The sequence below is a fragment of the Eretmochelys imbricata genome, chromosome 15 (assembly GCF_965152235.1).
Source record: "Eretmochelys imbricata isolate rEreImb1 chromosome 15, rEreImb1.hap1, whole genome shotgun sequence".
NCBI lineage: Eukaryota > Metazoa > Chordata > Testudines > Cheloniidae > Eretmochelys > Eretmochelys imbricata.
Window position 1 is genome coordinate 14,854,040 of NC_135586.1, and position 25,284 is coordinate 14,879,323.

The following is a 25,284-nucleotide window of genomic DNA, read 5'->3' on the forward strand; positions in this document are numbered from 1 at the left end:
GCAGACACCCAATTCCTGGTTTGAGGGAGGGAAACAGGAGTAAAGGCCAGTCTTTGCCCCACGAGAATGGTCTTGGAGGGCCTGGGGTGGGCCCCAAATGTTCTGTTCAGGGGATGAGAGAGGCCGGATGGGATCTGGATGCTGCTCATCCCTCATTCCCCAATGGCACGTCAAGGCAGAAGTCCGATCCCCTGCCCTGGGCAGGCAGCAGGATCAGTTTTGCTCTTGATGGTATCATGGCTGTCAAGAACGCTTTGCATTGTCCAGAGAAGGTGCCAGGCAGGAAGAGAGGTATGTCAGCCTCCCAGTGCATGCCACGTGGCGAGGGAAGGGGCATGCCTAGGACAGGGGCCACTGTTCAAGACACATACTGCTTTGTGCCTGGGTCTCTGTCTTGGAGGGTACAGCAACACGGCCGCTGTAGCATAAATGCTCACCAGAGCAACGGGAGGGGTTCTTCCCTCCCTGTCGTAAATCCACCTCCCCAAGAGGCAGCAGCTTAGTTGACGGAAGAATCCTTCCATCGGCCAAGGGGTTGGCTTAATTACATTGCACAGGGCGTGAACTTTTTCACAGCCCCAAGTGATGTAGTTAAGCCGACCTAATTGTCCACTGTTGATCAGCCCAGGATAAGTGGTGATAGATGGATGTGAGAACTGAACAAGCCCACAAGCAGTAGAGGGGTTTCTGGACGAAGCTGGACACCAAAGCCTGAGGGGGAGTATGGAGATCAAGCCTGAGGAGCGCAGACAAGCTGATGGAAGTGATGCTGAACAGGAGACTCAGGGCTTCCTTGCAGTCAGGACTACGCAGGTAGATGCTGCCAAGACAAGCCAGAGAGCATGGGCAGAATGGGCATGGAGGGCTGAAAACGGAGGGCTTCTTTTCACACCAGTCCCGGAGACGAAGCCAGTGATGGAAGGGGGAGGCACTCAACTGGAGCGGTCCCTCTGCCCAAGAAACTGGATATGCATGCTGGTGACAGCAGCGAGCCAATGGGTTATGAATCCCAAATGTACCCCAGGTATTTTAAATGTGGAAGATGAAAAATGCTGGCCACCTCCCCGCCCCACCTACCTGGCCCAGCCGCCATTTGCCGAAAGGACATGCTGCCTGCTGCAGGGCCACAGGGAAGAGGCAGACTAGCCTGCAGGAGAGTTAGGAGCACTGGCTGGGAGGTTGGCTGGCTCCCCTGACTTTCCTACTCCCCCTGCAAGCAGGAAATCATCCCAGTCGGCCCCCGAGGAGCGGGGGACACATTCTGATCAGCAGGGCCTTGCCCAACCGGCCAGGTGACCCCATCCCCACATTGCACAGCACACGGAACCTCCACAACATGCTCTTGTCCAGACAGGCCCCTGCTGCGGATTTCTCCTCCCCTGGAAGTACGATGACCCCAGGTAGAGACACAAGCTAGAGAAGCTGCTCCAGGTGCCCCTTGCAGGCTGGCTCCCTGGCACTCCCCATGTTGAGGAGGAGGGAAGAAGGGATGCAGGCAGAGAGGCTACACACTTCAAAGCAAAGCTACCTGCACCCCGGGGGAGATCACGGGGCCTGTGCTTTCCCAAAGGCAGGGGGAGGGGAAGCTCCGATCAGAAGCAATCCCCCTAAGTCAGCCAGTGTATTCTGGCTGCTTTACAGCTGTTAGCTTGCCAAGCCTCCTCCTCCTCTCCAAGGGGCCTTCAGAGTTTTGTTCCCTGCCTCCCCACTTCTGTGTGAAGAGGTGATTAAGGCTCAGATAAACTCAGCTGCTGGGGATGACCAGGAAAGTAACAGAACGCAGACAAGCCACTGCAGCAGGGAATGAGAGAAGCAGCTGGGGGGCAGAACGATGGCAAAATGTTTATGACAGCTCCGCTCACAAGGGCAGCCCAAGCACCCATGTACACAGAGCTGCTGGGTTTCTGGGGGTCAGCACCTGGCGTGTTCTCCCCGCACCCCCTCCCTTCAAAGCACACCAGCGGCCCCAGCTGCAAGGAAAGTGCCAGGAGATTCTGTGGGTAAAAACATCGGAGACGCGCACACCGGCGAGGCGGCGAAAGCGACAGCTGCCGCTGCCTAGGCCTGGCTGCAACAGGGAAGCAGCAGCCCTGCCCTGCTGCTGCTGCTGCTGAAGGTTTCAAACACGCGTCCAAGGGAATTTCCAGGAAGGAGACCGTGCAGCAACACAGCTCCCATGGCGGGGACGGAGCATGGAGGACAGCAAGGTGGTTTTCACTGCACGGGGATTGGGAAACTGCTCCCCAAAAATGACCATTCTGAATGTAATGGTCTTCCCCCAGATTTCAAAGGAGCTTTGTTGTGAGGGTGTTTTTGCACATTTAAACCACTTCTGACATCTCCAATCAAAACGCAAACGCCTCTGTTCTCTTGGGCTTGGAAGCGTGGCTCACAGAGCGACCTGCGGGGTGTGAACCATTCCGCGCTGGGAGCTCCCGCTGGGGTGAAACCAAAGCGAAACAGAGCGCCTTTAAGAAGTATTGAAACTGCAACTGCCCCAGTGAGCGAGAGGGTAGCGCAGATGGGGTGCGACAACTGCTGCATTGGTCGCGTGACGGGAGCAAAGGCCAAGGGTGAAGGTGCACGAGGGTCCTGCTGTTTTCCAGCCCTGTTGCTCCAAGCTACAGCTTTGATTGCATCCCTTAATTAGCCCAAAGCCGCTAGTTGGCACAGAGCTGTGAGAACTCGGCAGCCAGACAGTCAGCGGAACAGCAGCAAGAGGCACCGCTGCTCTCCGCCCTCCCACCCCGACATTTCCACACTGGGCCCTGGGGCTACCGTGCCGCTCCTCCAAGAAATGCCCCAACTCCCGTCCAAGTCACGCCCCAGCCACGACCATACTTCCCCCTTACGAACTCCTAGGTCCACCTTGGAAAATGGCCGGGCCTAGTTCCTTCTTTGTGGCTGGAGCAGACAGACACCCATACGGCCTCTACGCTGCCTCCTTATGGGCCGGTTCCTAGGACGGCACACAAGCACGTGTTCGGATTGCCACTCCGGGTACGTCTGCATGCAGCTGGCAACGTGCTGCCCAGCCCGGGTAGACACACGCTAGCTCGGCTCGAGCTATAGCTGGGAGGAGCATGGGCGAGCAGGGGCTCGGGCTAGCTGCCTGAATACATGCCGGGGGGGCTGTACTTGGACAGCTAGACCAAGCCACTGGCCACGCTTCCCCTGGCTACGCTGCTCACAAGCTAGACCAGAGCTAGTGCGTCTGCCCACCCACGCTGGAAAACATTCTCCCAGCCACAGGGTAAGCACACTGGGATTGGTTCAGCCCTTGTGTAAAGACACAGCTCAGCCCGCCTACTCTTCCTCTTACTGGTCTCACGCTTTCCCCCATTTCCATACTTCTGACTGAGATGCGCCGGAGTTTGTGGCCGGAGAGCGGGGGGCTTGTTCTAAACTTCAGGAGGAGGCTGGAAGAAGGCCTGGCCATGAGAGTGGAAAAGGGGTGGAGCGGGGCTGGTTAGCATGGGAAAGAAGAGGCCGGACAGGATGAAATAAGAGCAGAGATGGGGATTTGGGTGCCCAGGATTGAAGGGCGAAGGACTCCAAACAGCTGGATACACAAAGGTCACGTGTGTCTCGTTTCAGGCCAGCAGCCTCCTCGGTAGGTGCAGATCCGCCCCACTCCCCACACCTGTCACCTCTGCATCCTGCCGGAACGTACTTCTGTTCTCATTCCCTCGGTTCATGTAACCAGTTGCCGCACAGCCATCTCCTCCTCCAGGTGGCGCTGAAATCCTTCTGAGCACCTCACGCCAATCGGATCCCTGCAAGCTGTGCCGAGCCCCCCCTCGTGTAATGATCCCAGCCCTCTGCCCCTCGCCCTGCACACACTTCACAAACCCAACTAGCCCTAGCCCAGCGTGGCTTGTCACAAGGGGATTTACAGCCCGGGGCCTCGTTAATCAGCTACCCTGCGACTTATCAGTTACAAGGGGGAGGCTTACCGCTAACTAGGAAAATCCTAGACATAGATAAAAGAAAAGAGATGAAAAAGCCCACTAAGATAATTTGGCCCATCTTGCTTCCAATGCAAGACACAGTCCCCCAAGAGAGCGCATCGGACAATAAACTGACCACACCAGCTCTAAAGAGGAACTTAAGCCTTTTGATTAAAGGGATTCACCTGCAAATCCACCAGGGTGCATCTCTCAGTAGTTGAGCAGTTTGAAACCACTCTCTGAGCCAGACGCTCAGCTGGTGTAAATCAGCATAGCTTGACTGAAGCAAGACCAATGACATCAGGTGGTCATCTGGTCTGGTGTGTCCCCTTGCATTCTCGATGGAGATGGTGCATGAAGTCATCTCCTTGATCCAGTCTGCACTGGAGCTGGTTTGAATGCAGGGGTCCCAGGGCCCGCCTCACCCCTGCACTCCAGAAGTCAGGTCTATGCGGTTTGGGACACTCCGCTCTAGCCCCAAGAATGTTTTCCATGTGTCATGGCATGCTCAGCGTGGGCACGGTCAGAAGCCTGGCATGCAAATGATGCATTTCAGACCCACCGTGTGTAACAGTCCCCGAGGCAGCAGTTCAGCATTTCCTAATTAACAGCAGATGGGAACAACATTGGTAACAATGATTTTTCATCAGTGTGGTGGGTTTGTGACTGTGCTTCTCACCCAGGCCTTTCAGAGGCCTTCAGAAGGGGCATTTGCAGCTCACATGCTGCGACAGTACTAGACAGCTGTCTACATTCATTGGCCACCACCACGGAGAATGCGGAGATACATAAATAAGTCTCGCTAGTTAAATGTTTTTTTTCTCCTGTGTGTGAGCTCCCTGTGCTTCTGGAAGTAAAAGAGGATCATGCCAATTAGAACCAAGCATAAACCCCGATCCTGCAATGCGGAATGGAGCAATATCATAGCAGCAGATACTAGCTAGCTTCTCCCACATGACTCTGCCCAGGCACCTTCCCCCAGATCAGAGCCCCATTACTACAGTTCTCTCCTCTCCCTGCCACAAAGCCCTGCTAGTCAGTTGCAGATGAGCAAATCTTACAGAGCAGATAAATTAACCGGACAAATTTAATCTCTTTCTCCTGGAACATTTACAAGCAGGTCATGGTCTATTCGAGATCCGAAATGACTTGACAAATGTTTGTACATCTTGTTTTAGCACTCTGGATTGATCGCGAACACTCCTCTGGGACTGGTCGCTATTCGCTCTTTAGTTTCGACTGGTCAGACAGATCACATGGCACAGTTTCCATGCGCGGACTGAAAGGGCGACTGCCAGTGCAAATTCTAGCGCTTGCATAGTTAACGTGCGGTTTCCGGATAGACTCGCATCAAAGCCTGGTAGCAGCACTGTGCACTCAATGCCACGGCTGATGGAATGGCGTGATCATCGGAAATAGCCACAAGGACATGTGGGGGAGTCACGGGCTCGCCTGCTTCCAAACACGGGTGGCTCTGGCTATGCTGGTAATTCTATAGATTTAATCAAATGCGCCACAAGCTACTGTCAGAAATTAACACACAGCCCCCTCCCCGCCAAGGAGAGCCAGCAAGGTAGCCGTGGCAGCAAGACGAGAGGTGAGGGGCAAGCAAGCTTGGTAGGGACGGTGCGGAAAGTCCCTAGCAGCCCGTGGTACGGCAGAGCCCAGCGAGGCTGAAGGGACAGGGCTTTGCTTCAGTGCTGGAGCTGGATTCCTGAGGAGACAGCACAGAGCCCCTCTAGCTGCCAGGGGGCTGGGTGAGGAGAAGCCAAGCTGAAGGGTGACGCTCGGTGGGGAGCAGGGTCTTGTCCACCTTCGTTCTTAACTCTACCAGGCTCTCCCAGCTTCTGCCTCTCCACACCTCTGCAGCCGGCAATCAGAACGCAACTGGAAATGAACCAACGCTAGGAAACGTCCCGGGAGGGCGAGTCCCGCCCTGGCAGGGAAAGGGACTCGACGCCCAACACATCTTTCCACCGCTGTCAGAGGACTCCTGGGAGCTGGTTTCTTTAGCCAGGAGGCAAGTCTGCTTGATGCCCTTCCGTTGCCCAGCATTAGCCTTGCCCTAGGACCAGATCAAAGGAGAGTCCAGGGAGCTACGAGGGTCACAGCACCGAGGCACCCACTGAAACACGTCTGCACGGACTTCCAACAAGCTGCACACGTTCTCCGGAGCGTGCGGCGTCCTGTACCCAGCACACGCTAACCCAAGGTCCTTCAAAGGAGGAACAATTCAGGTGGCCAGGAGACGGCCACAGTCCTAGCGCTCCTGGGGTCCCCAGCCAGGACACAGCAGTCATACCACACATGGGGCGTGAGGCGCGGCCGCTGGCACCACCCACTTTGGTGCCATGGAAGGGTTTTTATTTAGGGGGTGGGACCCGCAGGCCAGCCCTGGCTGGCCGCCAATCTTTCTGGAGCAAAGACACCCTATGAAGAAGTGTCTAAGAGCCAACAGGAAGAAGGGGAAGAACTTCTCTTCCCCGGACTGTGAGCTTCTTCCAGCCCAGCTGCCCCAATGCCCGTGAACACGACTGTATGAGGTCCCTGCACTGGGATAAACCTCGGTGAGGGTTGAGTCTCACCCCCAAACAGACCTTGCTTCAGGCCCGCCTCTCCTGAGACCGGAACACTCACGATCTTCGGGGAGGTTCAGATCCAGAACTGGCCCCTGCATCTGGCCCCTTTCTACATACCAGGCTGATCCCAAACCCTGGCTATAACCACATCCAAACCTGGAGACTTGGGCCTGTCTCTAACCAATAAACAATTACAGCTGAGGTTTGCAGGGTCTTTCATGCAAAAACACTTCCTGACGTGTCACAAAAAAGATCCCAGTGGCAGATGAGGCTTCAGATCTTCTTCCGCCGGCTAAGAAACTCCCCTGATCATCCCCCAGGGGCTCCACATTCCCACTCAGCCATTCTCCTCCTCCCCCATAAAAGCTTTCCCCAATTGTTTCCAGCTTTCCTTCTACCCTGGCCAGCCGTTCCCCCATTTCTGACTCCCAGATCTGTCTCCTGGGCTGGCACCGGAGAGAACCTCCCTGGCAGAGGGCAGCACACCTCGCTACAGCTCTGCAACAGAGGGGGCCGAGAACACAGTCATTGGGCGTGAGGCGATTTGTAAATAAAGAGGGGTTTTGTTCCCTGTGCTGTTTCCAGCCCTGAGGGCTCAGCGCCATTCAAAAAGGACCCGCTAGTTTGCTTTTATTCATTCATTCCAGACAGCCTCTTCTCTCTCGACCAGCTGGAGGAGCAGCAAGGGAGAAAGGGGACCTGAGCAGGGCCCCAGCTATGAATAGCTCTGTCAGGAGTATAATCTGAGCTCTGCCGGGCTATTGTTATAACTGGGCTTTTCTTCAGTACCCAGCAAGGCAGTGTGAACTGACCACAGCACTGGAAGCCAGGGATGCTAGGCTTCTGCTCCCAGCTCGGACACAGACTCCCTGTGTGTCCTTGGTGAACTCGTTTAGCAGTGCCTCGGTTTCCCGCTCTGGATGAGGAGGATAACAGGGTGCTGGGAGAATTAATTAACATATGTACAGTGCTTTGCAGACGAGAATGTCATATAATTACAAGCACAACACATTATTAACCCCCAGGGCGGAACCCCCAATGCCAACAAAATGTATCTGTTAATAACAACTCTTACCTAGCACTCCACACAGGAGCATCATTAGCCCGATTTTACAGATGGGGAACTCAGGCAGAGAGCAGAAGTGACTCATCGAAGGTCACACAGCAGACCAGTGGCAGAGCTGGGAGTAGGACACAGGCCTCCTGAGTCCTAATATAGAGAACCTGCCACTAGGCCACAGCACCTCCCGATTATTAATGGGGATCATGAAACAGAACAAGTTATGCCTCGAGCAGCATCTAGGGAAAGGAGATGGGGGGCTGCCAGGATTTCTCCAAGAGCCCCAAGCTGACAATTTCTGTAGCAGTGCAATGGACGGCAGTCAGCACTGCTCCACAACACCGATAATTCCCTTTCTACGGAGCCTTTCCTCCAAGGATCACAAAGCGCCTTACAAACGCTGAATTAACTAGGTCTCATCACACTGCTAAGAGGCTGGAGAGTAACACTATCCCCATTACACAGATGGGGAAATGGAGGCATGCGTGAGGAAAGGGACTTGCCCAAAGTGTCACGGTGAATCAGTGGCAGAGTCCAGAATAGAGCCCAGGAATTTCGACACCTAGTCCTCTGCTCTAACCCCTAGATAGCATTGCTTCTCTGTTTAGATATGGCGTTAAGTCACCACGTCACGGACAGAAACTGAAGAAAACGCCAAAGAGCGACTGACACAGGAAATGGTTTCCAGGTTTTGTCTTTGCCATCCTCCAGCAGAACACGGAATTCTCTCCGGGGTTTCTTTCCCTTCATGGCAGCTTCAACAGCTCCATCCATCCAGGCTGAGAGCCCCTGAGCATAGCTGCCCCTCAGGCCTCTGGTGGTGCCAATCCCCTGGGGAAGCACATTACACACACTCTTCCCTGCACCTCCTGTCTGCAGGCCAGACCGAGAGGACCCTTTGGAGCAATGCAGCAAAGATTGGTCTCCTTGCGCTGGCTGCGTGAGCATAGCCTGCCAGCTATGCCAAGCGTGGCCCAAACCACGATGCAAATCAATGCGGAGCTTAGTAAATGCATCACCTTGCAAACGGGGGTGGGGGGAGAGACAATCTGCTCTGTGTTGCCAAGTCAATGGAGTGTGTGCTCTCCAATGGCAACCAGGCATGGCCCGGATCCAGTGGCAAGTAATTCTCCTCTCAATATAATCTTTCACTAAAAGTCCAAGCTCCATTAGATAGGGCCGGGGCTGGTGGCAGAGAGGAAAGCCCCAGGAAGCCAAGATGACCAGCCCCAATATGTTACGAGACTCCTCTCTGCTGGGAAAATGACACATCATGCCAAAAGCGCAGGGCTGTTAAAGAGTGGTAATGCGATGGAGGGGAGAATGGGGAACAACAGACTTGACTCTGACTAATCAGATTACATCACTGCAGCTGACATCAGCTCTCTGTCTAGCGAGGCAGACCCTTCTGCTCCAGTAATGTGCACAAGAGACGCAGACAGGGAGGATGCCAAGGGCATACATATACGGCAGCCGCCCCAGTATGGAAGGGAGCTGGATGGTGCTCCCAAGGGTGAATGAAGGGAAGAATGAAGGCTTTAGGAGCACACGCCTGTGATCTATGCCTGTCTGCAGGGATCCAGGATGTAGATAGGTTAGATGATCTGTCCTAGCCCTGCTACATAAATCACAGAAATGTAGGGTTGGAAGGGACCTTGAGAGGTTAGCTAGTCCATGGCCCTCTGCTGAGGCTAGACCAAGCAAACGTAGACCATCCCTTCCAGGTGTTTGTCTAACCTGTTCTGAAAAACTTCCAGGTCACCTACCTTGGTTGCTTCTCCTTCACCAGCATGTGAGGTCTTCTCCAGGGGTCCTTAAAGTCCCTTTTAAAGGAATCTGGCAAAATCCTAGCCACCTCTGTCAATAGAGCAAAGATGGTGGGGATGGGGGGATGCAGGTGGTTATAAAACAATGCCTGGCACAGGGGTTCAATCAGAGTCAGAGCTAAGATGGCACAGAAAGCCAATTATTAGGAGCATGGCCTGCTTGGTGCCTGCTCCCAGGCTCTGGGAAAGTGAGGGACCCAGATCAGGAGGGAAGGGGATAATGTTAATTGCAATTTGTGATAGTAATGCAAATACTGGGCATGATTCAAAGTTCACTCATGTCAATGGGAGACGTTCCACAGACTTCCTCAACTGAATTTGGATCAGGCCCATTTGTGTTACTGTTAACAACTCACACTGTATGGCAAATCTCAAAGCACATTACAAAGTGGCCAAGTATCATTAACCCCATTCTACAGATGGGGAAACTGAGGCAAGGGGAAAACTCAAGGAACTCAAGACTTATGTCACACAGCTAATCAGTGGCAGAGTCAGGGCTTGAACCCAGCTCTCCTGACTCCAACATCCCTGCTCCAATCACTGACTCACATGCCCCAGCCCTAGTTTAAAGACCAATTCTCAACAGACCAGCCAAAAGGAACTGAAGGTTTTAGCAAACAAACAAAAAAAAAAAAATCAGGATTTTCTTGCTGAAATCAGGTGTTCCCTTGAGAGGAACAATAGTCCAGTGGCTAGAGCACTAGCCTAGGACTCGGGAGACACAGGGTCGAGTCCCTGCTCTGCCACAGGCTCTGCGTGTGACCCGGGGCAAGGCACTTAGGGATGGGGAACGGAGGCAGAGACTAACAGCACAGCCCTGCCTCACAGGGGGATTGTGAGGATAGGCACCTTAAAGCTTGTGAGATGCTCAGCTGTGGACCATAAAAGTACATACAAGACGACATCTTCAGCTTTTTAAAAGTGCAACACAGGAAAACGATCCACACCGGACGAGTTTCTCATGCTAGTTTAACTTCATTCTCACCGTGGGGAGAACCTGTTGACACCATGTAGGACTTTGTACCTCAGAGTTACTGGTCTGCGCTACAATTGCGGCCCAGGTCAGGGAACCTGGTGACCGTGCCGTTTCAATTAGAAGTGTAGAGGGAAGTGATCTACAGGGCAGGCAGTGCTGCCTAGTGGATAGATCACTGGACTGGGACTCAGGAAAACTGGGCTTTATTACATCACTGACCTTCTGGGTGACCACAGTCACGCCGCTGCGCTGTGCCTCGGTTTCCCCATCTATAAAATGGGGATAATGTACTGACTGCCTCTGTAAAGTACTTTGAGACCTACTGATGCAATGTGCTCTAGAAGAGCTAGATATTATTAATTACTACTAATACTGAGGCTAACCCTTTTGTCACCCAGTTAGAAGGAACACAATTAAGGTCCCATCCACACTGCATATGGAACTACTGTAACCACGTCGGGGAACTAACCTGTTGTGTTGTTGTCGTCAAGTGTCCTGACCCAGCTGCAATTCACAGTGCAGGTGAGCCAGAGCCTATGGTTTCCCACTTCTGTTTTAACTCAAGTTTGCCCCGTGCAATGGCCAGGCAAGCTGCGTTTAACCTGGGTGCTAACAGAGACCATTTTTCACCCCATGTAAAACCAGCACCCTCTTGCAGCTAAAACTCTTTGCTGTCCCTTCATCTTCCGGCTCCATCACAGGGACAGCGCTGGGATCACACTGGGCAAAGCAGCTCCCGTTACGTCCGAGCTGTGCTGAATATCACAACTGGATCGTGGGAGCGTTCGTACACGTGCCGACAGGTGAAGAGACCTTTCCCCAAACGCCTCGCTTTACCTTTAGCCGTATCGCAGGCTGGGGTCTCCCCAAAGCACCCTTTCCGCTGCTTCAGGTCTGGACAGGGGGTCCCTTCGTTTCGGGGTGGGACTGCGACTTGCCGAGTCCGGTCTTGGCTACCGACCCCACACAGGGAGCTGCATTCGCTCCAAGGGCCCCACCACGCAGTGGATGGCTGCTAGGTAATGAGATAGAAAAGCAGGGAGGCAGAGGGAGGGGACGGAGAATGAGTTGAGGGAGTGAGAGACCGATGGAGGGAAAGAAAGTGAGAGGTATGAAATAGGAACAGATTGAACCAAAGTGAGAGAGAGAAAGAAAACACAAAAGAGGGGGAATGAAGGAGTGTGTGAAAGAGGAACAAAAAGGGAGAAAAAGAAAGGGAGGATGAGAGATCAGTAGGGCAGTAAAAGCTGACTCCAAACATTTCCCATTCCCTGCCTAACAGAGAGTAAGAGCCCGACCTTCCTAGCAGCACCCTTGATGACCAGCTCATTTCTGAGTCAGACAGCAGCGTACAGAGAGAAAGCAACAAAAACCCTGCTGATTTAGAGGAGACCAAGCAGACCAGGAACCCAGTCGATCAATAAGCTTTCCATCTCCATTGGCAAAGCATTCAGCTTTCCTTCCTTCTGACTCACTGCATCTCTCCCACCGACTGTTCCCACCGCGCTCAGCCCTCCTGCCTGGACTTCCCATCAGGTCCCACATGGTGTGTAACCTTTGCCAGCAGAGAGCCCCTCTGTAGGGCACCCAGCTGTGTGAAATGGAAACTCGGGAGATAAGAACATAAGAATGGCCATACTGGGTCAGACCAAAGGTCCATTCAGCCCAGTATCGTGTCTACTGACAGTGGCCAATACCAGGTGCCCCAGGGGGAGTGAACCTAACAGGTAATGATCTAGTGATCTCTCTCCTGCCATCCATCTCCACCCTCTGACAAACAGAGGCTAGGGACACCATTCCTTACCCATCCTGGCTAATAGTCATTAATGGACTTAACCTTCATGAATTTATCCAGTTCTCTTTTAAACCCTGTTATAGTCCTAGCCTTCACAACCTCCTCAGGCAAGGAGTTCCACAGGTTGACCCCCAAACATTCCACAATTCCCCTCCACATCTAGAGCATTTCTTCCTTCTCTCCCACTGTTCCCCACATTCACTTCATTTGTGGGGAGGGGAGAGACAGCGTTTGCCCAAACTGCCTGTTCCACACTGGACAGTGTCCTCGGCCTTCGTGTCAACATAGGAACCATGTGTGAGAACCGAGCGGCTATCCCACCGAATTCCATTCACCAGCTCTGCAGAGACCACGAATGGGCTGGGGAGGGGAGGAGCGGACAGGAGGGTGGGTCTTGGGACAGAAGGCAGGTTGTGGGGAGTTGAGTGGGACAGGCTGGAAGACATGGTTGCAGCAGAGGGACCCAAAAGTAGCAGGCAGCGTGGGTGGGGGATTACGCCGAACTCCTGGCCAGGTTTCCTGGATACCCAGAGGCATTCCACACTGCATGAAAGAGGCCTTCCTTGAGTAGCTCTTCAATATGGTGCCAAGCCTGTGCCTTGCTGCTACCCATAGCCGTCACTCTTGTTCTCACACACACACACAGACCCAGAGGGGAGCGGCCAGCGGAAGTGCCCTTGACTTATTCCAGCTACGGGCCCTACCATCATCTGTGCCTTTGTCACGCCAGGCAACCCCACAGCGGATTGTAAGGACGTGTCCACCTCCAAAGATTCCAACTCCCTGCCCAGCCTCCTGGAGAAGTTGCAGCACCTGCCTGCTGCAGCCCTTTACGTGGCCATGGGAGTGGAATGCCCAAGGAGGAGACGCAGCACACATGCCGGTCATCATAAACCTGCAGATTGCAACCAGGGGCTTCTGGCTTGGGGCCTGTTCTTGCCTTTGGAACTCTCTGGAACATCCTGGGCCTTTTCATGGTGCCCAGACCTGACTTATTCCCAGCATTTATCATCTCACTGTAGATCGGCTGCCTTCCATGCCAACCAAACAACAGCAGGCTGTCCTCTCGTGGGAAGCGCACGGCTGACCGCCACAAAGCACGGCATGAAGGACACATTAGGGTTCAAATGCTCATGGCCCAAGAATGCGTCAACGTGGATGTGGCCAGGGTTGGGTTTTTAAACTAGCTTGGAACATGAAACACGTGAGTCAGCTGGAGCCCTCGCCTTGGGGAAGTCAGCCTCCTGGTCAATCTGTCGTGTTGAAACATCTAACTGGTGGCTCGTTAGACATTCCCAAACCACAGGGCCTGCCTGCCTCCACCAGACTTTCTACCATCTTTGGCCCCACCCAAGCCAACTGCAAAGTGAGCTCAGGCTCTTTATACAGCTGTGAAAGGTGAACAGAGACCGAGAATAAGCATCAAGAGAAAGTGATGTCACCGAGGGAGGAATAGACAGAGAGAACTTCCAGTTGCTGGCAGCTCTTCAGACCTGCAGCGCAAGTTTCACTCTGAAGCAGGTCGTCCCTGTGTTTGTTCTCCCTTCCACGCCAGAGAGATGAGGGTCCCCCTCCCCAGCAGCTGGCACATTGCAGACATCAGTTCTTGCCTACAGGCACTGCTCCAGGGGAAGAAATCCTCACTCAGCTCTCACTATGCAAGGGGACTTGGGAGAAAGGAAGGGGTAGGGGACCTTCTTATTGCAGTCATTTATGATGTTATCTTATTCACTGATGCTAGAACTTCCAACTTCCTAGTTCTTTCTTCAGTTAAGCTAGGGAGACTGCAGCAAGTGTTCTGATGTTGTGGACCATGGACTAGCATGCCAGAGCGCGTCTCTGCACTACCAAGAAAGATCTGTGGCAGCCTGTCTCAGAACCTGGGTCAACTGACTTGGGCTTGCACTACGGGGCTAAAAATAGCCCTGTAGGCCAGGCTCCAAAACCCAGCGAGGGGAGAGGTTCTCAGAGCCCAGGCCTGAGCCTGAGCGTTTACATTGCTATTTTTAGCTCCATAGCCAGAGCCCCATGAGCTCAAGTCAGTTGACCCAGGCTCAGAAACTTGCTGCCACAGGGTTTGGGGTTTTCGCAGTGTAGAAATACCTGGAGCAATGCGGGAGGCTACGGGAGGAGATGCTCAGAAGTCAGGACCTGGCATGGGTAGGATGAGATTCCTGGTGTAATTAGCGGAGTTCGGTCACTGTAAACGTTAGCAGGTGCCGATGGAGTTACAGCACAGAGCCCTGTGTTCCCGAAGGGTGAGATGGACAAGCTGGATGGGAATCCCCCAGGAGTTCTAGGTGGGGCAGCTGCGTGGGGTGTGGGGCAGGTACCCCGTCGGCCCCACGCAGCAGGGGGCCAGGGTCAGGGTCCGGGCCGATGATCTGCCTCCCACCCCCTGGAGCCCAGGTAACGCACTGTGGGCCACAATGTGTAATAAGTTGAGACCCATGGATCTATAGTGTCCAGTATGCTGCATTTCACCTTTATTTCTTTGATGTCCTGATGTGCTTATTATCTCAAACTGAACTCACTGTTAACTCCACACGCACCATCACATTCTAACCCCGGGATCCTTTCCTCTCCCTGGCCCGGTCTCAAGTTTTCTCCATCCGTGGGCCTTTGATTTGGACTCTTGCTCACCTCCCTTTTCATCTGCAAAGTTACGGAGGCTAGAGATTGAGAGACAGTATCCAGGATCAAGGATAACCAGCGTGACGAGCAATAGGACAAAGCCCCTACACACTTGGTATAAGTTAGTGATATCAGCTACGTTCAGTCGAACCTCAGCATTAAGTTGCAGGCACAGACAGAGCCCATTCAAAGGGGGCAGATAATCGGAAATGGAATTCTTCACTTTATTCCAATTAAGGAGCATTTTTCCCCCTGTCTGACAACAGGGCAGATTTGGGAGTCTCAAATTTCACCAGCAACTGGTGTGTGCTCAGCTCCCAAGGAGTGTGGCTACACCTTTGTTTTACACCATGCTAACAGCTACCATGGTATGCAGCATAGCCTAGTGGCTAGAGCTCTGACTAGGACACAGAAGACCACGGTTCTATTCCCAGCTTCTCCATGCCTCGGCTTCTTCTGTACAATGGGGAGAAGGATACTGACCTCAAAATTTTCTAAAGCACTTTGAGACCTACAGATGCAAAGCCCTGTCAGGGAGCTAGGTACCATTATATACCTACATAACATGGGTACCTGAAAGATCTCAGGGGCAAACCAAAGGCACTTAGCTAAAGTTGTGAACATAAATCACATCAGTCCTATAATTTATGTTTACGTTGTTGGAACATTCATAACAATCACCGCAATTGCCACATATGTTGTGGCAACATTAGGGCTGGTCCCGAGGATCTAAGTTAAGCACAAAACAGATTCGGGATACTTAGGGCCCTTCGTTTGCGGTTTTTATTTAATTTAATTTTTCCCTGGAATTTATCAGTGTTTATTACAAAAACAGGCAGAAATCAGTTAAAAAAAACTATTAATTTTGCTGGGTAAATATCAGGGTTTATTTTGGCAGACAGAAGGATAGGATGGGGTGTTGGGGGAGTATTCAGTAGAGCAAAGCTTTGATGAATGGAATTCAATGTGGTTTGCTGGAGAATTAAAACAGAACTCAAAACACAACGTCACCTCCGCATTTAAGAAAATGATACATCTCTAATCCCCAAATAAAACTTTTCATTTGAATACAACTCTTTAGACTTTTCACAACTATTTGCCTATAAATCTTTACATGTAATAATTGGGCCACATCATGCGCTGCGCATGCATTCAACGTCCTCCTTTTCTCCGGTTTGTTTTTTAAACCTTTTGAATACTTCCTGGTGCTCTGAAGCGTATTCGGAGACAGATTTTTGTTTTCTTCCCATTTTTGTGGGTCAGATCTTTAACCCATTGTCTGATAACAGCTTGAAATGTGGAACGGAGATTCATCAGTACATTTAGACGTAGATATTCCAAAGAGCAAAGTAAAAATCACGCATGGAAGAATTGCTCCTAGTCATTACACGTGCAAACGCAGAACCGGGCACTAGCTACTCCATATAGAAAGTTATTTAAGAACCCATCCAGCACGTCAAAGGGCGAAAAGATAAAGACGAGGTCCCGATTTAGTGGATTTCAATGTACTCTGTGTAATCCATTGTGAATCCCCACAGCATTAGGAGTGGTGTCCTCTCTGTAAAGTCCAGGGCCCTGGGAGAGCTAGGAAAAGAAACATCTGTGTATGGGTGCAGCCAAACCCTCAACATCTGGACTCTAGACCTGTGCCAACAACAACATGTTGCTGTCATTTAAGGAAAGGTCACTCACAGGGACCAAACAGCAAGCATTCCGAGCACCGAAAGGCCCCAGCAAGCAAGCAGCTGCCTTGGTTTGGCAAAGAAGAAGTTACAGTTTCATGCGGGAACTGTCCTACCCAAACAAGTCTGGAACCGCTAAAGAGATGAGGAATAAAGAAAGGAGGAACAGGCCAAAGAACCTGGATGGAGCTGTTCTGGATGTAGGAACACAATCCCCCATGGCTGCAGGCTACCACTGTGCAGGTTAGCCAATCTGGGACACAGCACCCAAAACACGACAGCAGTTCACAGATGACGACGACTTGCTGGATGGAGTAAACTTGTGCTGGTCAAGATCCTCCAAGTGCCTGGCTTCATATTAGACCAGATAAAAACAAGACCAAAATGTGTGAACCGCAGTGACAGGTTATTCCACCCCTGCCTTCTGCAAGGCTGCTGGCACCTTCTTCTGAGGCAGCTGGTGCTGGCTACAGTCAGTGACCGGGTGGGTCACTGGTCTGCTCCGATCTGGTGAGTCCCATGTTCCTGTTCGCTTCAGATAAACACCCGGAAGTTTGGTGCTTCTCCCAATCTTTGTAGTCTGGAAAACAAAACTGAAAGTGTCCTGACAAAAGGCTTTCTTGTAAGATTTCCAGGACTTCATGGTTCTGATCAAGATTCTCAGAGTCATAGGTTTTCTGGCCCAAAGGAGGAAGACCAGAGGCAGCCACAGAAATACGGGGGTGGGGGGAGGAGGAGGAGGAAGGAGAGAGATGTTCAAACTCCAACATTGCTAGGAAACAGCATGAGGTATCCGTAGGGCTCAATGGTAGATGGGCCAAGCTACCCCAGCCCCCTGGCTCTGTGGGAACAGGGCAGCACTCTATGGCCAGCTGACTGATCTCCTGACCGGCCCAGAAAGGAAACACAGCAAATGAGACAAAGTATTTTAGTGCTCCCAACTGCCTTTGTTCACATGTGACAACCTGTGGCATGTACGTTGGCTAACTGGCTCAGAGATCGTGCCCTGTCATTTCAAGGCTAGGAGTGGTCTCCCTGGCCAGGCACCCTGGCTCTTCACATTTCAGCCTCCTGCACAGGACACGCTGTCTCGCTCTCCTGAGGTCACCCTACCCTGGACACGTGAATGGCACAAACTCCCAGGAAAGGGTTCGACTGACTGAACTTCAGTGCAGAAGGGAAAGAAATAGAAATAAAGGGGAAGTGCAAAGTGATTTAGCAAACATCAAGAAAATGCTTTCCCCAGACGGCCCCTTTTCGATTCCTCCCTCTTGCTCTCTTTCCGTTTTTTCCTCGTTTCTCTTTTACAGCCTCTTCCCTGTGTGTCTCTCTCTCTCTGCGTCACTACGATGGGAGCATCGCTAGATGGGCCACTGCAAGGGGAGAACACTACAGCAGTGGCTAAGGCGTGTCCTGACTTCCTCCAGCAAGGACTCGGCTAGACAAGGAGCACCCACAGGCCACCCGCTAACCACACTGGCTCTTCACTTCGCTGGCTCAGCAAGGCTGGAAAGATCTCAGGAGTTGCTGGCTGTGGCGGTCACAGGATCTCGCATCACCAAATCCCTGGACGACGAGCGGTGACATGCATGTCCCTCCACAAGGCCTATTGGAGTTTTTCCTACCCTCCACATCCGCTCAGTTAGTTTGTTCTCCGTGCAGCGTGCACCCTCCCCCAGTCTGTCACAATTTTCCTCTTAAACACACAGATGTCAAGACAAATGGATTCTCCTGAAGCCAGTGGAGTTCTCCTGCATGAACACCAATGCAAGGAGAGCCTTGTGCCCCAGCCACACCCAGCTTCCTCATCCAACTGCCCTTCAGCAAACACCACCGGGAGTGAACCTGGCAGCTAGCAAGGCCTTGACGCCCACAACAGCTCCAAACGGCCCAGATCCCAACACACACCCCCACACACCCCACGACAAAGCCTCAAATGACCTAAAACAGCAGAGCCCTTACACACATGAGACGACACCACCACAGCCCCTGTGCAAGCCACTGAGACACAAACGCCTCTTGTTGCCTCAGCACCATCTAGAAAGAGCTAGATTTTTTAAATAGGCAGCCATGCCCAAGGTGCATTTGAGGCTATTATTTGGCTTTATAAGAGTCTCATTCAGACCAAGGAAAACCAGCAGATTCCGCGTTAAGCCTGGAAAGCTGCGCTGACATTCCAGTTTTAATGCACCTCATTAGCTCCCGTTCCTTCCCTTAAGCCACACACACCGGGCGTTAATCCCACTCTTCTCACAGCCAGGCTGCTCACAAGACATGCAACCCCGAGCATACGGCTCACTTGGTCCTTGTAGCTATGCAGTCAGACAGTCTGCACGCTCAGGTATGTGAAATCAGGCCCAGGGCTGCATTCCTGTACGGGACACACACGGGAAGGCAGGACACAGTTCATATTATCGCAGGAATCTGTGGAGTGATACACGTTCTCCACACGGGAATGGATTGCCCTTCCCCATTAGCTGGATTGCAGACGGAGCTGTTTGAGAGTGGGAGTGGAAAATGAAACAAGGGACTCTTCTGCAGTGTGGTGCTGTCTCCCACCAGTCCCGGGCACTGCTGTTTGAAGGCTCTGGCTGCATTACAGAACTGCTGGGTTTTTAAGATGATGTGGTCTCATCTCCATCATTCGGATGACAGGCAGGACGGTCCAGTGGCTGGGCTGCTAGCCAGGGACTCTGGAGACATGGAGGATTCTGCCACAGACTTGCAGTGTGACCCTGGGCAAGTCACTTCATCTCTCGGGGTCACATTTTCAAAAGCACCTCAATTACTAAGTCCAATTTTCAAAAGTGATTTAGGCTCGTAGGTCACTCAGTTACTTCTGAAAGTTTTACCCTATGTGCCTCTGTAACCTGGAGATAATAGCACTTCCTATCTCCCCGGGGCAAGGGGAGGAGAACACACAGTGCAGATTGTGCGAACACTTTACACAGATTCAGGTACCCCACCACTACAACGTGCGTGCACGCTCCTCATACGTGTTACACGCACAGATGCATCTATGCTGAAACAGGAGTGTTAGCACCTATCACCAAAGAGAGCGGCTGGCAGGCGCAGGCTTCTCTGCTCAATCCAGGACTTGGGGAAAAACAAACACCAAAATTAAGTCTCTCCTGCTCTTTGGTTACAATACCAAGAAGCCACTGGCCAGTTCAGCCATTGAAAAAGTCACAGAGAAAGTAAGGCTATTGTTGTGAAGTCTCCGACAAGAGAAAATAGCTTGAACTTCAGCACCAGATAGATCTTCTCAAAGCCCCACCAATAGCCTTGCCCTGCAGTTCAGTTTCAGATCCCACTGTGCTTAATTCAACAAACAACATGTTCCCGCACCCCCATCCATTCATTCTCTTTCCTCCTCTCCTTTCCTCACAGTCTCATTGATCTCCACTCTGCTCTCATGCCAGTGTGATGCGCTTGACTCTGATGGAGAAGTAGTCCTGGTTTACACCAGCGTGAGAGAGAATCAGAGGGTCGCTCTTCCTCAAGCACATCTGCAAGGACAGAGCGAACGCCCAGGCGACCAGCTGCCTGGGGCTGGGTCCTGCTGCCCTTACTCCTGTGAGCAAACCAACGGGGGCGCTACTTACATGAGAAAGGGCAGCAGGTCACACCCCTGGCTATACCAGCACGTATCAAACAGGTTTAGGGCTAAAGGCTCTGGTGCCTGGTATACAGGGCTTTGCTGTTTAACCACGATCTTGGCAGCCTTCATACTGGGGTAATGGGCCTGAGACATTCTCTCCCCCGCCCCCAAATCCTTCTCTTGAGCCTCCTGGACACTGTGCAACATGGTCATCTGTGCTCAGAGTCCATCTGTCCTCAGGCCAACAGAAAACAGTGCCATCAAATGCAGGCAGAACCATCAAGGAGTGCCTCTCACTCTGCCCACAGGGAAGAGAACCCCAGCCCCAGAGACACGAGTGGGACCTGCTTAGCGTGAGCTGGGATAGAGGGCAGTCTCCAAGTCCCGATATATTTCATGACACCAAGGCCAGTTCCAGCTACAGTCACCCTCCGTGCGCAGAAAAGTTGTTCTGAGGCATGGATCTCACATGCTCTACACAGTAAAACCCACCATGCACCTGCCATACCAGGTGCATCTCATGAATGTGCCAATCCTGGGCTTCCCTTCTGTTCACTGGAATGGGTGGCCCATTGAGAACTGCCACCCTGCTGGCAGCAAAGGGCCTAACAGGAGACAATGGAGGAGTCATGAAGCCCGTTGGCATACACACACTGCGTTCGATTATGGGCTGTCATGGGGCAAGGCGCTTATCTTTTACACTGGGTTATTCCACTGGTTGGTGTTCCCTGACTTTGGCTTCCCTTTGCTGGAGCAGCAGATGGGTTCTGAGCACCTGCCCTCTGGCGGAGGCATTGCAAAGGTGGCTGGCCCAGCGCCTCCAGCTGCAGTTGAACACTGCCTACCCGCCCCACCCAGGCTGGGGACAATGAAACCCAACTAAAAATAAGGCCCACAGACTTTGTTCCTGCCCTGTATTCCAGGTGGGGTTTTGGTTTTTTTTCCTAGACTCCTTCTCAGCCCTGGTCTACACTAGGACTTCAGGTCGAATTTAGCAGCGTTAAATCGATGTAAACCTGCACCCGTCCACACGATGAAGCCCTTTATTTCGACTTAAAGGGCTCTTAAAATCGATTTCCTTACTCCACCCCTGACAAGTGGATTAGTGCTTAAATCGGCCTTGCCGGGTCGAATTTGGGGTACTGTGGACACAATTCGACGGTATTGGCCTCCGGGAGCTATCCCATAGTGCTCCATTGTGACTGCTCTGGACAGTACTCTCAGCTCAGATGCACAATTGTCTGCCGTTGCTCTGACGCAGGGAGGGGCGACTGACGACACGGCTTACAGGGTTGGCTTACAGGGAGTTAAAATCAACAAAGGGGGTGGCTTTACATCAAGGAGTATTTCAGGCAGGACTTCACGGAGGGTTCCAATAAGAAATGGTGCACCTAAGTTATTGTTCTTATTGAAACAAGCAGGTTGGTCTGGCCTCTGATTGATACATGGCTAGATTTACCCCGCTGCACCTTCTCTGGGAGTGACTGCAGTGTGACCTAGAGGAATGAGTCCCCTAGACGGGGGGCGGGGGTTGCAAATGAGTACAAAACAAATCTGGTCTATTTCTTGTTTTGATCCACTCCATCTATCTTTTACATCTTTGGCTGGCAGCAGACGGTGCAGAAGGACTGCATGCCATCCACATCTCATGGCTGCTCAGCAGAAGATGGTACAAGAGGACTGCTAGCAATCCGTATTGCCTGCCTGCTCACCATAAGATGGTTCAATAGGACTGACTGCAGGACTAAAGAGAATGACCTGATCAAGTCACTCCAAATTTAGTCCCTGTGCCCATGTCTGCCCAGGCACTCCTGATCGACCTCACAGAGGCGACCAGGAGCACCTCGGACACGACGATGACGGCTACCAGTCCTACTGTACCGTCTGCTGCCACAAAGCAAGGGGTTGCTGCTGCTGTGTAGCAATGCAGTACCGTGTTTGCCAGCACCCAGGAGACGTACAGTGACAGTGAGCTGAGCGGGCTCCATGCTTGCCGTGGTATGGCGTCTGCACGGGTAACTCAGGAAAAAAGGCGTGAAACGATTGTCTGCCCTTGCTTTCACGGAGGGAGGGACGAAATGGGGGCCTGACAACATGTACCCAGAACCACCCGGGACAATGTTTTAGCCCCATCAGGTATGGGGATCTCAACCCAGAATTCCAATGGGCAGTGGAGACTGCGGGAACTGTGGGATAGCTACCCACAGTGCAACGCTCCGGAAGTCAACGCTTGGCTCGGTACTGTGGAAGCACTCCGCCGAGTTAATGCACTTAGAGCATTTTCTGTGGGGACACACACTCAAATATATAAAACCGATTTCTAAAAAAACGACTTCTATAAATTCAACCTGATTCTGTAGTGTAGACATACCCTCAGTAATACTACTTTGCCCTATGCCACCACCGTCCATCGAGAGATCTCAGAGCGCTTTGCAAACTCTGAGCCTTACAAACATCCATAAGCGGAGAGGTCACTGTAACAAGCTTGCAGTGAAGCCCCGTTACCAGCATTACTACAAGTGACAGAAGGTCACACAATTTAATGCTACTAAGGTCCAAGGCTCTGCTTAGTACCCATCCACTTCACAGACTGTACATTCTTCATGGCAAATATTTTGGCTTAATATTTACTATACAGAGTTAGATACAACACACTGTCTGTAAATAGCTTATTGTGCTAGATAACAGCGAATACAGTTTTATTACAGAGGCCCTTTGACCATAGGATTGCATTTTATACAACTAGAATGAAGTGAGCTGTAGCTCACGAAAGCTGATGCTCAAATAAACTGGTTAGTCTCTAAGGTGCCACAAGTCCTCCTTTCCTTTTTGCGAATACAGACTAACATGGCTGCTACTCTGAAACCTGAACGACTGCAATCCATGTCCTGCGGGATTCACAGAACGCAATGCACGGAACACCAGCAGGACATGCAAAAAGAACCTGAGGAGAATTTCAGAGTTTTTAAAACTCTTGATTACAAGGTTTAAAATTCAAGGGAAAACACACACAGAGTGAGACATCACCTAAGGGAGAGGAGGTTACTCTTGCGGAGATGTGCAAAACAAACGAAAAAGAGCCGCACATGGTATAAGAACAACTAGTACCGGTGAAGTTCCCATTCCTTTACTCATGCTGCTACACAGTAACTATTTACATCTACACACACACAGCAACAAGTCCTACCTTGCACCACTAGTGCGACTGGAATCAACAGGAGCATGAGCAGAGTAAGGTGTATTTTGAGGAGTATGGAGAGAAGATTCAGGCTATAAATACATTTCCACTTTTTCCATTTTAAAACTGGATTCTTTTAATATTTCAGTTTAAAAATGAATACTGAACAGATTAATTCTGCTTTAAACACACTATCCGGAGTGGATCAAACCAGTGGCCCATCTAGTCCAAGGTTGGGTCTTCAACTGGTGCCAGCACCAGATTCTTCAGTGGAAGAAATCCCATGATGAAGGAAGCCACACAGCCCAAGGCAGAGAGCAGCTGGTGCAAGGACAGTCTAGTGACCCCACCGTGATGAAACCAGAACCAGTGAAGTCCGGATGCGGCCTGGGAGAGCACCGCTGTATGTGCCGGGAATGGCTCTCCCAGCCGGTCACCCCAACAGGACCCAGGCCTTGCAATCCTCCCTTGCCTTTCCTGACAAGCAGATTGCTCACCTGAAAAGCCTCCTGGCCTTTAGCCACACCACACCGCCCGCCAGCGCCCAGGGCCGGGCTGTCCCCGTCGGGGCGCAGGGGCAGGCCTTCACTCGGAAAGCGGGACCCCCGTGTTCACACCTACTAGCGTCCCCGTCGGTTCTCCTCCGCGGAGCCCAAAAGACACGGTCAGGCTCGCCTCTGCCGTGGGGGGGGGGTCCCCGCAGCCACCCAGCCGCTGCCAGGGGACTCCCCGACGGCCCTAGGCCCGAAGGAGAGAGGAAAAGCCCAGCGCAGAACCGGGGCGCAGCCGGCCCCAGTGGGAGCGGAGCTACTGGCTTCAGCCGGCAGCCGCATCTGGCTGCGGGAAGCAGAAGCCCGGCGGAAACAGCTGGCACAAAACAAACAAAAAAAAACCGTGCGGAGAAGCCCCATTGAAAAACCGGCTTCCTTCACTCCCCCGCCCCCGCCATGCACCGGGCTGCTAACGGGGCTGGCAACCCAGCCCGGCTGAGCCCGAACCAGCCCCTTCCAGGCACCAGCCTCGCAGCTCAGCAACGCGGGGCTGTTCGCCCCACTTCCCCGCCCCGGCCCCGGCTCCAGCGGAGTCACTCCGGAGTCACTCCGGATGCAGCGGTTCGGCAAAGCCAGCCCGCTTGTGCAGCGGCGGGGCCCGGCCCGGCCCTCACCCGCTCGCCGGGGTAATCCCCGCGGCAGTCGCCCGCCTTCTCTCAGTAGGCGTCGGAGTAGCAGGGGGCCCGGGGCCCGCTGAGGCCGGGGCAGGCGTTGTTCCGCCCGGGGCAGCAGGGGGCGCTCCCCCGCCGGCCGCAGCCCGCCTCGGCCCCTGGCAGGTGCCCGGCCGCCAGGAGCCGGCCCCAGCAGAGCCGCCAGCGGCCCGGGACCCCCATGCTCGCTGCCGGCTTAGCGCTGCCCCGGAGCCAGCTCGCCTCCCAGCGCGGGGGCGGCGACGGCCGCCAGCCGCCCCATGCCCCACTGGCTCGGCTCGGCCCGGCTCGGCCCGCTGGCAGCGACCCCACCTCCGCGCGGGACAGCAGCTCTCAGCCCGGACACAAGCGTGGGGCTGACGCGCCCGGCTCCGCGTGGACTGTGCTTTATAGGAGCCACGAGATCCCCCGGGGGCGGCCCCGGGCCATTGGCCGGACCCTGGGGGGGGGGGGAACTTTCTCTCGGTTCCACCTACTTTCTCCCCCACCTTCCACAAGCCCAGGGCGAAGGGTGTTCCGGGGTCTTAAAGCCAGCATGCCCCGAGCCTTGCACAGATCTGCCTTGGCAGGAGCTCACCTCTGACTAACGGCCTCTGAACCGGGGAGCAAAGGAATTACCAGAAAAAAAGGCTAGAAGCCCTTCAGGGGCTAAGGCCTGGTCTGCACGAAAACAGGTCAACCCAGCTCCATGGCTGGGCGAGTGAAAAATCCACATCGTTAAGCTGACTAAATACCTGGTGTAGCCAGCACTTGGTCAACAGGAGAGTTCTTCCCTCCATCTAGTTACTGCCTCTGGGGGAGG

General features: G+C 52.9%; 1 protein-coding gene across 1 annotated transcript in view; it reads right to left on the minus strand.

The window, feature by feature from the left end:
* LOC144275821 (uncharacterized) overlaps positions 1 to 25,019 on the minus strand; it is a 28,797-nt gene extending 3,778 nt beyond the window's left edge. The window contains exons 1-4 of the mRNA XM_077835353.1: positions 24,959 to 25,019; positions 24,447 to 24,487; positions 11,229 to 11,403; positions 9,356 to 9,446 (exon numbers count right to left, since the gene is read on the minus strand). Of these exons, the coding sequence (XP_077691479.1) occupies positions 9,356 to 9,446; positions 11,229 to 11,403; positions 24,447 to 24,487; positions 24,959 to 25,019 (368 nt within the window). The remainder of the gene's footprint in view (positions 1 to 9,355; positions 9,447 to 11,228; positions 11,404 to 24,446; positions 24,488 to 24,958) is intronic.
* Positions 25,020 to 25,284: the final 265 nt, after the last annotated feature.